At 40.7% G+C, this 17,172-nt stretch overlaps 1 protein-coding gene across 1 annotated transcript in view; it reads right to left on the minus strand.

Moving 5' to 3' along the window:
• The window catches only part of MAP3K1 (mitogen-activated protein kinase kinase kinase 1), a 78,444-nt gene that overhangs the window by 30,265 nt on the left and 31,007 nt on the right, over nucleotides 1-17,172 (minus strand). Inside the window, exons 2-6 of the mRNA XM_070743321.1 lie at nucleotides 4,321-4,477; nucleotides 3,029-3,238; nucleotides 1,959-2,159; nucleotides 1,172-1,288; nucleotides 100-248 (exon numbers count right to left, since the gene is read on the minus strand). Of these exons, the coding sequence (XP_070599422.1) occupies nucleotides 100-248; nucleotides 1,172-1,288; nucleotides 1,959-2,159; nucleotides 3,029-3,238; nucleotides 4,321-4,477 (834 nt within the window). The remainder of the gene's footprint in view (nucleotides 1-99; nucleotides 249-1,171; nucleotides 1,289-1,958; nucleotides 2,160-3,028; nucleotides 3,239-4,320; nucleotides 4,478-17,172) is intronic.

Below are 17,172 nucleotides of genomic sequence, written 5' to 3' on the forward strand. Positions count from 1 at the left end.
CAAAGGATGACCCAATGAGCCACAGGGTTGTCTATTTAAAAAAATGGAGACTACAGTATTTTGAATAGCAGTACTGAATTCTTAAGAATAATTACTAACCTATTTTCTGAACTAGATGTAGAGGTACTAGAAGATGACAGTGTATGAGAGTTTGACATGCGTGAGACAAACTTCTGAATGGTGTTACGAGATGGCGCCTTGATCCTTGAACTACGCCTACTGTGGTATTTCTGGAACAAACTCTCAACCTTAAGATTGAAAGAAAATATTAGTAGGCAGGGTTAGAATATGAACTACTGAAAGTTGAACTCTCTTAAATAAATAGATAATTGCAGCCAGACTATAAGGTAAAATTATATCAATTTATTTATTTATTACAACAACAACAACAACAACAATAATAATAATAATAATAATAATTTAGATTTGTATGCCGCCCCTCTCCGAGGACTCGGGAAAAATGACCACACGTTTATAAAATAGCCGCATGCTATAAATACCAACTATGGTATGAATGAATTCTGTAAATGGCATCTTTTGTAATTAGACACATATACATATACATTCTCTCTCATTAATGGGAATGCAAATACAGATGCTAAATGTTGCCAAATTCCATTTTAGATGTGAGAACCAAATAAAATATGTTCAATGCTCATAATTTTCAATTTGACATAAACTAATGATGCTAACCCCTGAAGAACAAGAGCAGTAATACCACATAAATTAAATATTAATAAAATTATACATGAATAAAAGGGCCAATTTGTTACCATTGTTTAAAAGCTACATGACATTATCCTCTGCCCCGATCTTTCTCATAATTAATGGATATATTACAGCAATAATCAGCCAGGACTAAAGATAACTAAGATAACTTTTGCATATTTAAATATCTATATAATTAAAGAGAAAAAAGTCAATAGTAAATATAAATGTGTATGTAATATAGGGAGAAAGAACATGATCTTTTAGCTAACCCTGTTAAATTCCAGTTACTAAAATGGAGAAATAATAATTTATTATTTATTTATTTATTGGATTTATATGCCATATCATCTAAAAATTAGATGATCAATTTTCCATGACTTTGAAACTGTAGAAATTCTTTATGGTAAATTTCAGAAGCCACAACTGTTTATCTGTGACAAAAGAAATAGGACATAACTACCTCAAAGTTCTTCAAGGTTTTTCGCCATAGCATTGGATCTGAAGATTCAAGTTGAAACACTCTAAGCATAACAAACAGCAGATGAATGCAAAATGTTCCACGCCCACAGCTACATGTCTGTAAATAGAAATTCGTTTATTGTGATTATTATGGCCATATTATATTGTTTTTGTAACCTTCCCCCAAATCACTTCTTACAGATTTATGAGGATAACATTTCTGGTTTCTTCAACACAAGAAATAATTGATTAATGATGGTTTTATTATTTACAAGCTACTGCTGTTGCTGATATAATCAACAAGGCATTCATATAGGTTTATATTTCATTGATACTTGTCAATGACTATGTTCTGATTTATTGATTTATTTATTTATTCGATTTTTATGCCGCCCTTCTCCTTAGACTCAGGGCGGCTTACAACATGTTAGCAATAGCACTTCTTTACAGAGCTAGGCTATTGCCCCCACAATCCGGGTCCTCATTTTACCCACCTCGGAAGGATGGAAGGCTGAGTCAACCTTGAGCCGGTGATGAGATTTGAACCGCTGACCTTCAGATCTATAGTCAGCTTCAGTGGCCTGCAGTACAGCACTCTACCTGCTGTGCCACCCCGGCTCATTATGCAAGCGAAAAATAAAATATGTCAAGAAACTTCTGGAAAGCAAGAAATGTTTCAGCGTTTTCACATATTTTCTTATACCTAGGTCATCTTAATTGCATCTTCTCAAATGATGTATTTATTTAATAGTTATTGATTAAATAGTCAACACTGTTTCAATTCATACCTGAGGACCAATGAACACTCTGTATTTATTATCTGGGCTGTCTCCACCTATCAAGAAAGAATTGGGTCCTATCTGTTGCAAGAGATACAATCTAGCTCTCATGACTTTGTTGACACGACGATTTGTTTCCTCGGGACTATATGGTGAGAAGCCATCTGGAGACGGTGCTCTTCGTGGGGGTGTTATACGTCCACTCTGAAACTTAAAAAATAATTTTATTTTCAGTAATTTTTGTCTCTATTTTTCATTTTCACATTCCTCGATCTTTCAAAGAAATTCAGCTATTTCCTTCAAAACTAGTAGAATGCGCACAGTGATTACCATGTTTCCCTGAAAATAAGACATGTCCTGATAATAAGGCCAACAGGGCTTTTCAGGACATGCGTTGAAATAACACCCCCCACCCCCAAATAAAGCTCCCTCGATTACTTTCCGGGGAAAGGGGGGGGGGCATGCTTCTCTTTTTGCGTCTGACACTCTTTTGGCCAGGAGAGCGAGAGTGAGAGGCGGGTGCATGCACATCCCAAAGGACTAGCTCTTCTCTTCTGGGCTCTGCCTACGGCAGTTTGAAACACATTCCTGCTTGCGAGGAAGAGGAGGCAAGGATCAATCCCTGCCTTACCACCTCCTGCCAGAGATAATCCACTACATACTACAAAAATTATTCCTTATTTTTCTAAGCCAGTAGTAATATGTATTCCTCATACAAACCTATACAATTTAAAGCAAGGGGTCTCCAACCTTGGCAACTTTAAGACTTGTGGGTTTCAACTCCCAGAGTTCCTCAGCCAGCAGCTGGCTGAGGATTTCTGGGAATTGAAGTCCACAAGTTTTAAAGTTGCCAAGGTCGGAGACCCCTGATTTAGAGCACAATAATCCAGTTTATAATCAATCAGAAATTAAAACAGCAACAACAGACAAAATACAGTAAGGTAAAATGAGTTTACAGTACAGAAAACATAACTAAAACACCATTTAATGTCCATCAAACTAATTCAAAATATTAGCTGATATGGAAGGAGATATATGAATTTGGTTTCATAAGCTTAGGCTACCCCATAATTACTTACAGGTACAGGAGACACCCTTTTCCTTCTAACACCAGGTGACTCAGATTTAACAGTCCTGGAGGAGGAGGAGGAGGAGAAAGGACCACTAGGAGAAGGACTCCGTCTCCCTTTCTGAGTGGGTGAAGTGGGATTTGTTTGTCCATCAGGAGAAGGTTCTGTTGCTGATTTGTTTGCTTCACAGCCATCTTTCATTGGTATTGGTTTTACCACCTTGAAATAATAAGGAAAAAAATATAGGCAAATAGTGGAGGAGATTTCAACAAACCAATTTTTTTAATGCTAATCAGCATCTATTTTTAGTTAAATTTAAATTATGAGGCAATCTTCCTTATAAAATCTAGTAATACAGTGATGTTATTTACAGTGAATCCAATTTTTCTTATAGCGTGTGCAGCATCTTAAAAATATTAATAAACCTGGAGAGAAGGTTTATGCTTATATTATTATAGAGCCTTCTCTGTGGGGGCCCCAGCCTTCTGGAATCAGTTCCGCCCAGAAATCCGTATTGCCCTCATCCTCCTTGCCTTCCACAAGAGTCTTAAGACTCACTGATGTCACAGGCTTGGGGCAATTAGATCTCTCCCCCCCCCCCCCCATGAATGTTATGTATGGCTGAGTCTGAATGTGTATGATTTTTAAAACATTTAGGCTAGTTATTTAGTTTAGTTAATTGGATTTGCCATTGTATCTTATTGTTTTTACTATATATTGTAAGCTGCCCCGAGTCTTCGGAGAAGGAGGCAAATAAACCAACCAACCAAACAAACAAACAAATACTGTAATGTATTACATTCCAAAAAAACAGCACTGGTTTCTTCACTATCTGGTAATCAAAGCTGTGTCCCAAACTGTCTTTTGAATTTTATATTTTGGAAAACACTGCCTCTTTCACTGTATTAATGACCACAGACACATCAGATAATCATCATTAAAGCTCACATTGTTTTATTGTAAAAATAAAAAATGTGGGATACAAGTAAATAAATAAATAAATGCAAATATAAAACATGTCTTCTTTCTAGTTTTTGTAATCACAAAACCAACGAAGCAGAAAGTAAAAAGCTACCCATAGAGGGCAATGTTGTGTCATTTTAAGCAACAGAAATTTAAGTTGGGTTTGACTTTGGTGAGGCTTTGCAGATCTATGAAAAGAGCAACATGGAAAAAAAATGAAGCAAGAAGGATTTCATTACAATTCCTTACAGTATCAATTGTAAGGTAATCTAAGATAAGAAAGCAAATTTTGTGCTTTCAGCAAATTCTGTTTTTTAAGTGCTTTCAGAGTTACTTACTACAGGGCCTCTCCTACTTCTTCTTTCCAGCCATTCATGTTTCCAAGCCGGCATACACGTTGTCTTGAGCTTTTCCCTGATCATTCGCTCCTCTGGGCGATCATCCATTTTCTGCAATCCCCTGAGGGTTTCTTTAGTCTCCATGTCACGACTGTAGCTGAAATGAAGAGCAAAAACTATCTATGTGACTGTCAATAAACATGCTGAAATGCTTCAGGTTTTAAACCAAATTATAATTTATTCCCTCAAAACCATTAAACTTCTAGTACCAGGAGCAATGCATTAATGCGTCAACATAAATAATTTGCTGTCCTTCTTCTTGTTCATATTTCTGAAATGCCCACCCAGTGGACATCCCATGCTTCCCGTCTGAAAACCGTTGAACGCCATACCCCCAGACCAAGGAAAAGATAGTTAAGAAGAAATTTGTGCCACCAAGAAAAGAATAATACAGATTTAATTGTTTTGCCATGGTCATGTTATCAAAATTTGGGCACCTGGCAGCTGTTCTATCTGGGTCACTCCGGAAGCCAATACTAACCCAAAAAGAGAAGCCAGACACACCGATAAAAGGCAAAGGCAGTTTATAAAATTCAAGAAAAAACACAGGTAACAGAAAATGTCCTTACAAACAGGAAAATGCTGTATCTTCAGATATATCCCCGAAGGCAAAAGTCCATGCAGCAATACAGGATTCTTGCTGCCAATACGAGGCTGTAGATAGCAGACCTACACCTCCCACGGGTCTTCCAAACTGCTGGGCCACAAGCCAGGAACAGAGACGCCGAGAACAAAGCAGAACAAAGCAGGACACCGTAACTCCAATTGATAACACTCCACATGGCTTCAAGGGCTTGCCTGCCTTTTAAACCCTGCTAAGGAGGACCACACCGAAGCCCAGCTGTTCCTAATTCAGTGCTGATAATACTTCTTTAATTGCTCCTTTCTCTGATCTGAACGTTTCTGTCGCATGTCAATGACGGCTTGTGCGTCATCACCTAATGACTCCAAGCTACTGGCTGGGGAGAGCCCCCCCCCCCCGGGGCTCTCATGCTGTTCTCCTTCATCCCATTCCTAACTTTCCTCTCCCCCGTCCGACTGTTCAGCCCCCTCCTCTTCGCTGTCATCCTCCTCCGGGCCTGGAGCCAGCAGAGACACAGCCGGTCCCTGAGCAGCCTCAGGCTGAACCACAACAGCAGCTAGCATGTATATGATAATCCGGAGCATGGCACAAAGCAACACAGCCAGAGAACTGGTATGAGTCCCTTTATTGGCACCAACTTTGTCCTCAATATCCCGTTTACTCCCTGGAGAAAAGCTCTCTCAAAAACCTGCAGCAGCTTCTGGCTGCAGATACTCTAGTCCAAACACTGTAAGCAGAATGACTGCAAATCAATCACTCCAGATAATGAGTCTCAGAAGCAAAGAATTTTTGGCAATAATTCCAACAAGACAAGCACACAGAAGCACAACAATAATTCAAAGAGTCAGAAAGAATGCCAGGAAGGCAGGACACAATTGTCAACACTAGATGAAATTAGTGTTCCTGACAAACAACCCTCCCATCTGCCTCTCCTTTAAACTCCATCCCCAGGTGTGCCTTGTGAAAGGAATCCGAGCCCTTTCCTTCCTCATATGCCATGCAACCCATGTTGATCTCTTCTGTGTTCTTCCCTGCATGCCCTAGGATGAGGAAGGGGTGGGCCTTGGTCTTTATCAGAACCCCCTCTCCCTTGTTCTACCTCTCCCCTGCTCTGCCCAGCCTGACTTTGCCTTTCCCCAGTTTCCTCCACAGCCAAGAAAGCCACTCTGCTGCTCTCTGTCAGCTGTTCACCTTCCACCTCAGATTCAGATTCCTTCAGGTGGAGGGGAGATGACAATGTATTTACATCGATTGCAGTGTCCCAATGTCACTTGACCATCATTTGCAACCTAGTCAGGGGCTTCTAATAAGGAAATGGGGGGAAGTTGGATTTGCCTAATGACCATGGTAAAAAAAATGATTGCTTAGTGACAGAAATCCCAGTTCTGGTTGTAAATTAACAATCACCTATTACGTTTATTTTGTATTTAATAGTACAAGTAATACATTTTCTTTATTATCACATTAAAATTCATAATGTTAGTGACTGGATATGGCTGAGAAAGCAAGTTACACACCACTTAAGAGAATGTATGCCGAGTGTTCCAAAATCAATCTCTGGCACACCTTTTTAATCCAGGAATGCAGAATCTCTCCATGTCTTCAAGACCCCAGATACAACCACCTTGTTTGGAATATTCTCTTAAGTTATAATTTAACTGACCTGCCTTTATTATTGGTTCAGCACCCACTAATAATTTATTTAAGCATTCTGAAATGTGATACTAGCTTGTGTTTCTCAGTTTTATACTTAAATTATTGTCATTTTGCGTCTGGTCTGTTTTTATTGCAACATAGTACTAAGATTTCATAATGTATACTAATAACTAGCTAAAACAATTAAATCCATTTCTCCTTCTGTACTAAAATACACACTCCCCAAATGTTTGAAGAGACTTTATATGTAATTTTTCTAACAAAACCCAACTTACTTCCTGTCATATGAGAGTATGAAATAATTCTGCCTGCCTATCTATATAATCTCTCAAGCATGAACTATGAAATCACATAGTCAAGCCTCTACCGTGTTTCCCCGATAGTAAGACCCCCCCGATTGTAAGACATATGGGGGGTTTCAGGGGGGTTGGCTAATATAAGCCATACCCCGAAAGTAAGACATATGTCTTACTTTCGGGGAAACACGGTACTAAAAGCAAGCGAGAGAGGCGTCGGAGCAGTTCGCGGTGGGGATAAGGACTCCTCGGCCGGCAGAGGAAGTGCGGCGGCGGCAGCAGGCTCCGGAGGGAGCTCGGGCGGTGGCGAGAAGACGGGATTCCGAGTGCCAAGCGCCACCTGCCCGCCGTTCATGCCAAGGACAGGCAGCCCCAGTTCCAGCACCTCGGCCTGCTCACCCAGCCTCTTGCCCGGCGGGAAGAGCAAAGGCGGCGGCGGGAGTAGTGGAGGCGAGGCGGAGAAGAAAGAAGCGGCGGATAGCTGGCAAGGCGCCGACTAGAGGGCTGGACCCCGCCGCTTTGCCGCCGCCGCCTTTGCCTCTTGCCCGGCGGGAAAGGCGACGAAAGGGGCTATCGGGTCCCTTCCAATTGCCCAGCCGGCGTCGCCTTAGTCAGCAGCGGAAAAGCAAAGGAAGCAGCAGGAGAAGCGAAGTTCTTGAATGGTGGCGGCGGCCCTTGATCGCAGCCGATGAGGTTCGGCTTTCTTCGCTTCTCCTGCTGCTTCCTTTGCTTTTCCGCTGCTGACTAAGGCGACGCCGGCCGGGCAATTGGAAGGGACCCGATAGCCCCTTTCGTCGCCTTTCCCGCCGGGCAAGAGGCAAAGGCGGCGGCGGGAGCGGCGGGGTCCAGCCCTCTAGCCGGCGCCTCGCCAGCTATCCGCGGCTTCTTTCTTCTCCGCCTTGCCTCCACTACTCCCGCCGCCACCTTTGCTCTCCCTGCCGGGAAAGGCGACGAAAAGGGCTATCGGGTACCTTCCAATTGCCCGGCCGGCATCGCCTTAGTCAGCAGCAGAAAAGCAAAGGAAGCAGCAGGAGAAGCAAAGAAAGCCGAACCTCATCGGCTGCGATCAAGGGCCGCCGCCACCATTCAAGAACTTCTGCGAAAGACGCAGGAGCGGCGGCGACGGCGGAATGCTGCTTGAACCGCCCCCGCCTTCTGCTTAAAACCCTCGGTTCGTGCCTTTCCTGCCCGCCTCCACTCACCCGCGCTTCTGCCACTTCTAGATTTTATTTATTAAATATTTTAAAATAAGAAATTAAAAAATTGCCCGAGACAATATAAGACATACCCCCAAAGTAAGACACAGTGGGGCTTTTGGGGGTAAAAAGATAGTAAGACACTGCCTTATTATCGGGGAAACACGGTATGTAGCAGATTACAACAAGAGGAACTGAAAAAAATGTTTATATACCCATAAAGCCTTCCATGATTTGCTTACACACACACACACACAAGCACACACAATTTATCTGCTTAAATAACAGGTCAATATAATGCCAAGGTAAATTTATCCAATATATTATTCCATCTCACCAATTTACAACTGTGCCTGCTTATTATTTCAATACTTTGAAATTCAGGCCAGGTAAGATGTAGGTATTGGTAGTCTGATCCATATACCTACATAGCCTTTTAATCAACTTGATCAGGAAGGAGTTGTGCTTTCCCCAAAACATGAAATTTACAGTTTTGAGATCCCAATACAGTGGTACCTCGAGATACGAGTTTAATTCGTTCCGGACCTGCGCTCTTAAGTCGAGCAGCTCTTATCTCGAACGACTTTTCCCCATAGGAATTAATGTAAATAATTTTAATTGGTTCCAGCCCTCAAAAAACTCACAAAGTTAGTCTAAATTATGCAAAAAGACATTGCAAGAATAAATGTAACTTTACTTATTAATAAGATGATAAGCTGAGAGCTTTCCTTCCCTTCCTCTTTTTACCCAAAACAATCAACATGGCAAACTTTTATTTTTATTCATTAAACTGTAGTTATTTATTCAACTTCACTGCCACCCAATCCTGTAGAGGGAGGAAAGAAGGGAGGAAGGAAAAGGAAAGCAAGAAATGGAGGGAGGAAAGGAAGGAAGGAAGGAAAGAAAGAAAGGAAGGAAGAAAGAAAGGAAGAAAGAAAGAAAGGGTGAAGGGACAGGAACAGAGGAAGGAAGGAAGGAAACTTATGAAAGGGGAGAGTAACTTCACTGCCACCCAATCCTGTAGAGGGAGGAAAGAAGGGAGGAAGGAAAAGGAAAGCAAGAAATAGAGGAAGGGAAGGTAAAAGAGAGAAAGAAAAAGAGCAAGAAAGAAAGCAAGCAAGAGAGAAAGAAAGAAAATGAAAGAGAAATAAAAATAGAGAGGGAGAATGAAAGAAATGGAAGGAGGGAAGGAAGGAGAGAAAGCAAGAGAAAGAAAGAAAGCAAGAGAAAGAAAGAAAGAAAGAAAGAGAAAGAAAGAAAGAAAGAGAAAGAAAAAAGAATGAAAGAGCAAGAGAGCAAGAGAGAAAAAGAAAGAAAGAGAGAAAGAAAGAAAGAAAGAAAGAAAGGCAACTTCAAAGAAAGGCTCACTGAGCATCTCTCACTCTCTCTCTTTCTATCCCTCTCTTTCTCTCCCCCCTCTCCCCCCCTTTCCCTCTCTCTTTCTCTCTCTCCCTCTCTCTTTCTCTCCCCCCTCTCCCTCTCCCCCCCCAGGCCGGCAGCGATGTTTTAAAACAGCCGCGCCGTTTGCGAGCTAACTCCTGAGGTGCGGAAGTTCGCCTTTGGCGTTTGGGCCACTCGGAATGTGAAATTCAAAACAGCGTTCGGATCCCCCCACCCCCAGCAGAAGCCAAGGACCCCCAGAGTGGGGCGGCAGGGGAGGCGACCGCCTCTCCACTCACCAAGTGCCGGGATACGAGCCGAGAAGAGCCGGGCTGGCTTACTTTCCTTCCTTCCCGCGCTGATGCAGAGCCACTCGAACAAAGCGTCACGCCCCCCTGACGCTTTTGGCGGCAAGAGCCCAGCGTCGCTTCGGAAGCCGCCGAAAGCATCAGAGGGGCGCGACGCTTTGTTCGAGTGGCTCTGCATCAGCGCGGGAAGGAAGGAAAGTAAGCCAGCCCGGCTCTTCTTGGCTCGTATCGCGGAGAGGGGCGGCATACAAATCCAAGTAATAAATAAAATAAAATAAAAAAATGTCTCTCCTCTCCCAGCTCTTATCTCGAGTAGCTCTTAAGTCGAGCAGCTCTTATGTCGGGGTTCCACTGTACATGGATCACATAATGCAATGGCTTTAGTTATTCATGCCCTGATGACCTTCACCTTATAGCAACCTGTTGATTGAATAACTAATTCACTTATTTGATGATTTTTTTCCAGTGGCTCATTACAACAGACGGCTGTACAACTAAATAGGAAAATGTCCACTCTAGTTCCTTACAGTATTTCTCTGTAGGGCATAATTTTCCATTTTACCTGACTATGCATAATTTCACAAGGAAACAAGAAACTCCGGTTGCCTCTTGAAAAAAGCACTTTTGGGGACAACAATGACCTGGATGACAGAATCTCCACAGGCATATTCACAAAATTCCATGTATGTTAGATCTGTTGCAAAATTTAAATTTACAGGTAGTCTCACTTAACATTTGATGACCAACATTACAACAGTCTCAAAAATATTTATGATTCTCCCTCTAAGTTACAAACCCTTTATATTTTGTTTGTGACAAAAACACCCATCTGAAAGAATGGATTTGCTTATTAATGACCATGTGCTTTGTTAATTATCATATTATCCACATACCAACCACCTGATTTGCTTCATAAAAGTGGTCCTAAAATGAAGTCAGACCATCCACTTAACAACCCCAACTGATTACAACCAAAGTTCCATGTGCAGAATCTGATTTTAAGAATATTATTAGGTTTTCCTTTATCAAATCATGCCTATCATTCATAGGCAGGTAATTCAACAATTCAACTAAATATTAATATTTAAATATTAAACAAGTTAATATAGCAGATTTTAATATTATATTTACAGAAACATTATGCTATAAGATAAAAAACATTCAGGATTATCTTTACAATGTGGTTATAATAGCAAAGTTATGTTAGGGATTTTTCACACATGCCTGGAACTTCAAATTGCATTTCCCACAGGAATAGTTCAGTTAACCTCTGTTAATATCATTATATTTCCAGATAATGCATTTGTCATGGAGGCATTATAGCTAACATGACATTCAGTGATTAAAATCTGTGGGAACGTTTATGTAAGAATGTGTATAGAAATAACTAACACTGCATAAAAGTACTGTAATACAAATGATAAATAGTAATAGTAATTTATTATTAAACACAATAATTCTGGTTGAAAATGATGGGAATTCTAAACACATCTAGAGAGAACCACTTTGAGAAGGACTTAAATGCAGTATCTAAACAAACTATTCCTGAGTGCTGAGCAAACATTTTTCAAAGAATAGCACCTTATGTTGAATGCAAGCCAAAGTAGGCAGTTAGAATAGCTTGTACAATGCACAAGAATCAAGTTGAAGAAAGGAAAAAAAATCTGGTTTGCCCAATCCATTTTGCAGGCTAGATAATTTTCTGGATCTTCGCCACTGGTATTTTGAAATATGGTAAAATGCACAGGAGGATTGCAATCTCAAATTGTTCCATGCAGTACTATTGCAGTATTCAATCTGCAGCAAACTATACACAGAGCAAAAAAAATGCATACTATTCCCTGCACAGTACTCACAAAAGTTCAGACAGACTGTTTCAGAGCGCTGTAATTCAGCCAAACATAAATGTACATCGTGGCTGTTTTAAATTTCTATAGTCAAATTCAAAAGGGATTAATTGGGTTAGTAGGCATAGTTGGTCCACACACCCCAATCTTCTTGTTGATTTCTGTCCTTTAGCTCCCAATCACTATGTGGCTTCCCTTAATTTAAGAGCAGCATAACCATCTACATCTTTCCGAATCTTCCTTCATCATCCTTTCTCTTGTGTCCCTTTAAGAGTACTTGACTCTTCTCTAACCTTCTCACACCTACCTTTTAAAATCTTCCTTTTAAGTCATCACTCCTCCATTTTATTCTCCCAAATGGGAAAATACCTGTGTGGACAAAGCACAGAGATTCTGGGCCCATGTATAGATGCAACAGGCGTCTAAATCTACGGATGGACCACACGAAATTGCTTGTTCATGCAAGGAATAATCCATGCACAGAACATTTTGTGCATCTTTATTTACAAGTCTGATACACATTTCCCTGATTTAATTATCTCTAAAGCAAGCCAATATATTTACAATAATTTTTAGACAGCATACCTGAATGCAGTTGAAACCATTTTTTTTTATATTTTTATAATTTCAGTTAAATATTTAAGTTCAGTTCAAAAATTAACTTTGAGACAAAGACCCTGCATTAACATGTTCCAAGGCAAGGAAAGATAACAAATTCCATATTCAGTTGAAACCAAACAATGATAACTACTGTATTTTTGGAGCATAAGACGCACCTTTCCCTTCCCAAAAGAGGGTGAAAATGTCAGTGTGTTTTATATACAAAATATAGCCATTTTTGGCCTACTGAAGCCCCATCCCCACATCCCATTTTTTTTAAAAAAATTGGGTGTTCAGAGGGTTTAGGAGCCCTGCAGAGTGTTCCTGGGGACTGCGGGAAAGCAAAAACATTGCCCCTTTTTTGCAAAAATACTCTGCAGATTGCGCAAGTTCTGCGCGACCACTCTGGTGCTGTCCATCGAGCATCGCCATCTTTTTTTTGAAATTTGGGTCCTTTTTTGCTTCCTGCACATGCACAGAAGCAAAATCTTGCAAGATATGTTTGTATGTGCATGCGATTTTAGCATGCGTGAAAGCATAAAATGTGAAATTGCACGTGCGTGAGCATCTCCTCCTGAGATTTTGGCGCTTTTTTGCTTCCTGCGCATGTGCGGAAGCAAAATTGTGTGTGTAAGGGGCGCACGCTTGAGTGTCCAAATCGCCAGGATGCACATACAAGTGAAAAATGGGCCCAATTTTGCAAAAAAAAAAAAAAAAAGGGGGGGGGAGGGGAAGGGATACGCAGAGGGTTTGGGAGGCCTACAAAGTGCTCCTTGAGGCTGGAGGAAGGCAAAAATTTCCCCAATTATTGTGAAAAATGGGCCATACAGAGGGTTTGGGAGGCTTGAAGACTGCTCCTGAGGGCCAGAGAGGACAAAAACTTTTTTTTCTTACTTACCTCTTTGAAATCTTGGTCTTAGACACCGATGCGTCTTATAGTCCGAAAAATATGGTATGTTGTCATTGTGTTTTTCCAATATTGCCTGTCTGTTCTTCCAATAACAATGATCTCAACTAAAAATTTAGCAAAGCTGCCACATCTTTTCTCTATAAACCAATAACCACCTATCTCCAACCAAGGAAGAATAAATTATTTTATTTTAAGGGTTTTTTTTAAATTGTATTTGTATTATTTTTAATTGTACACCGCCTGGAGTCCGGAGGGAGTTCGGCAGCTTATAAATCTATTAAATAACTAAATAACTAAATACATACGTATGGTACATACGTATATACAAACAATCAGGTATTTTATATGCTCAAGTTTATATGCTGCTCAAAAAAATAAAGGGAACATTCAAATAACACATCCTAGACCTGAATGAATGAAATATTCTCATTGAATACTTTGTTCTGTACAAAGTTGAATGTGCACAACAGCATGTGAAATTGATTGTCAATCAGTGTTGCTTCCTAAGTGGACAGTTTGATTTCACAGAAGTTTGATTTACTTAAGAGTTATATTGTGTTGTTTAAATGTTCCCTTTATTTTTTTGAGCAGAGTACTGTACTTCACTTCTAGAAAGATGAAATTTCCCCCTCTCTTAATTGCATAGCTGCTGAAAAAAAGATTACATGTTGCATCCCACAATATCAATCTGCCAGGGGACATATCTCCCAGCTGCAGTTCAGTCTATTCAAAAATGTGTAGATGTTCTTGGAGCATAACTCTGCACATATCACTGGCTGCCTGGAAAGTCTATTTTCATAATATTGAATGCAACTCTGCAATAGATAAAAGAAAGCCTCAGTCTTTCAATGCCACAAATATCTTACACTTCATTTCCTATTATCAGGAGAGATCCCTGTACTTACTTACTTACTTACTTACTTACTTACTTACTTACTTACTTACTTACTTACTTACTTATTTATTGGATTTGTATGCCGCCCCTCTCCAGAGACTCGGGGCGGCTAACAGCGACAATAAAACAGTGTACAATAGTAATTTGGTATTGATGATTAAAAATCAATTAATATAAAAACCAAACATACATACATACATACATACCATGCATAGAATTGTAAAGGCCTAGGGGGAAAGAGGATCTCAATTCCCCCATGCCTGGTGGCAGAGGTGGGTTTTAAGTTGTTTACGAAAGGCAAGGAGGGTGGGGGCCGTTCTAATCTCTGGGGGGAGTTGGTTCCAGAGGGCTGGGGCCACCACAGAGAAGGCTCTTCCCCTGGGTCCCGCCAGGCGACATTGCTTAGTTGACGGGACCTGGAGAAGATCCACTCTGTGGGACCTAACTGGTCGCTGGGATTCATGCAGCAGAAGGCGGTCCCGCATGTATTCTGGTCCGATGCCATGAAGGGCTTTATAGGTCATAACCAACACTTTGAATTGTGACCGGAAACTGATCGGCAACCAATGCAGACTGCGGAGTGTTGGTGTAACATGGGCATATTTGGGAAAGCCCATGATTGCTCTCGCAGCTGCATTCTGCACGATCTGAAGTTTCCGAACATTTTTCAAAGGTAGCCCCATATTGCAAGATGCAAGATGCACACTGCATGGGATCTGTACTGACATTTGCAGGAATAGATTTTAGTATAGATCTTAGAATAGATCTTAGCATGGCTGGTTGTGGGGAATTCTGGGAGTTGAAGTCCACAAGTCTTAAAGTTGCCAAGTTTGGGAACCCCTACCCTAAAAAGAACATTGGGGATCCTCATTGGCTATAGAGGGAAATTTCAGAAAACTAAATGAGAAAAGTAACAGAGTAAACTTGCTACATACTGTAGGAGAGGGAAAGCACTATTTATGTTAAGGAAAAGATGAACTCTCATTGTTTATATATGTCATTTCCCAGTTCACTGTTAGAAACTATTTTTAAACATCCTCAAAAACAAAAATCAGACATTCCCATAGAAATAAATGGAGAAGTCTAAGATTTTGAAACAGACAAGAACACATGTTACATCTACTCTAACATGCAAAATACAGCAACAACAAAAATCTCTTATTGTTTGGGAAACATCTGAAAAAAATAATCTGCTAATATAAGTTACAAAGCAAATGAATTTATTTTTCAGTATTGCAATTTGGAAAAGACAGCAGTTGCAAGATAAACTAATGATAGCCATAAAGCATATGCACGTCAAATACTACTCAAAATCAGCATTGTTATCATTGTAACAATATTAAGTTTTTATGTTAGGTAGGAATCAAGGCTAAAGCTGAAGGTACAACCAGTTTGTAATCATTAATATACAGGTAGTCCTCATTTAGTGACCGCAATTGGGACCAGCAACTTGGTTAAACAAAGCAGTTGCTAAACGAAACTTAAGTGAAGTTAAGTGATCTATCTTCAGATTTTCTTTGCTTTGCTGATTTCTGTAAATTTTAAATGCAAATCTGCTTGTAAAGTTATGTTTTCCTCACAATCCTAAATGCACATGGTCTCTTAATGAGGTACTCTATATTGATTTTATTCTTTGTTGTATTTTGCAGAGAGAGCAGTGCAAATAGCTCAGTTAATACAGCTTCAGAGGTGAAACTGAAGCTGGTTTCAGTTCCTAAATTAATGCTTCACTTTGTTGGCACTGTGTTGCAACAAAAAAATCCCACTCCTTGCCCCAGGACTCATTTATATTCAGGGTGCTTACTAACACACTGAAACCACTGCAATGTGCAATTCAAGCTGTATTGAAGTCTCACCTGCAAAATAATAATAGTTGACTCATAACCTTAAATATTAAAATTTGACACAGCAGTATTTTTCCAGATAATATTTTGAATCTCAGATCTAAGATTCTTTCAGTCTCATGGAGCAGGGTCCTAGCAATATGAATTATGCTACATGCAGGCTGGACTCTTGTTGTACTAGGCTTCTTTGGATAACTAGAGGTGAGTTGAGAAGATGAATTCAGAAGCCGATGAATGTTGTGAGGGGAATTGTATGTTCTGACTTACAGAATTATATGTTCTGACTTACATACAAAATGAAGGTGCAGTCCCATCTGAAAGGGTTTATCAAAGCTGGACAATTTCTAGTGGGTCTTGAAACATGTCTTTCTAGAAAAGGTTTTGGAGAAGATGGCATGATTACAAAAGAAGCAAATACCTTGATCCCTTTGGTTAGGCCTGTGATCCTGTAATGTGTGTGAGATGGAAACTGCACTTGTTCTTGTTGGCCCATAATAATAAACACTAGAGTTAGAATAATTTCGACAAAAACATAGTCACCAACAATAAAAATAATTGAATGAAATGATTAATACAATGTTGAACTGTCCCCTTCAGCATGTTGTTCTGTGGCAAGTTGGCCATTGTGAGTTATCCCAAAGTGAGTTACCCAAGAGTAGCTGACCATGGTGAGTTGGCTGTAGCCAGTGGTCCTAGATTAGTGATGGCTAATCTTTTTTTCCTTAGGTGCCAAAAGTGCATGTGTGCGTGTGCCCACACCCATAATGCAATGCCCCTGCATGTCCCATTCCCTGTGCATACGTGAATGACCCGCCGCATTCTCTCCCCACCCCATGCATGTATGTACAACCCCCTGCACCCTATTTTGGGCCTAGCGGGCTTCCCTTAAGCCTCCAGAGGCCAGAAAAGGCCCGTTTCTGTACTTGGGAAGCCTGTTTTTCACCCTCCCAGAGCCTCCGTGTCAGCCCTGGACTTACCTGGCATTTAAAACAGGCCACAGAGATTTTTTGGAGGGGAGGGAGTGCATGGGTGGGGCCGGTCAAAAATCAGCTAACTAGCGCGCATGAGGTGGCCTAGGGCAATGGCTTGCATGCCTGCAGACATGGCTCCGTGAGCCACCTGTGGCACATATGCAAAAGGTTCACCATCACGGTCCTAGACCCTTTTAGAAAGCCCAACAACTGAAAGATAAGACGGGATAAGCAACATAGATGCATCGCCCGCCCCTTTAGCTCTCAGTTAAAGCCATGATGTGATGTAGCTGAAAATCAGTTGTA

Source organism: Erythrolamprus reginae, chromosome 2 (assembly GCF_031021105.1).
Source record: "Erythrolamprus reginae isolate rEryReg1 chromosome 2, rEryReg1.hap1, whole genome shotgun sequence".
NCBI classification, from domain to species: domain Eukaryota; kingdom Metazoa; phylum Chordata; class Lepidosauria; order Squamata; family Dipsadidae; genus Erythrolamprus; species Erythrolamprus reginae.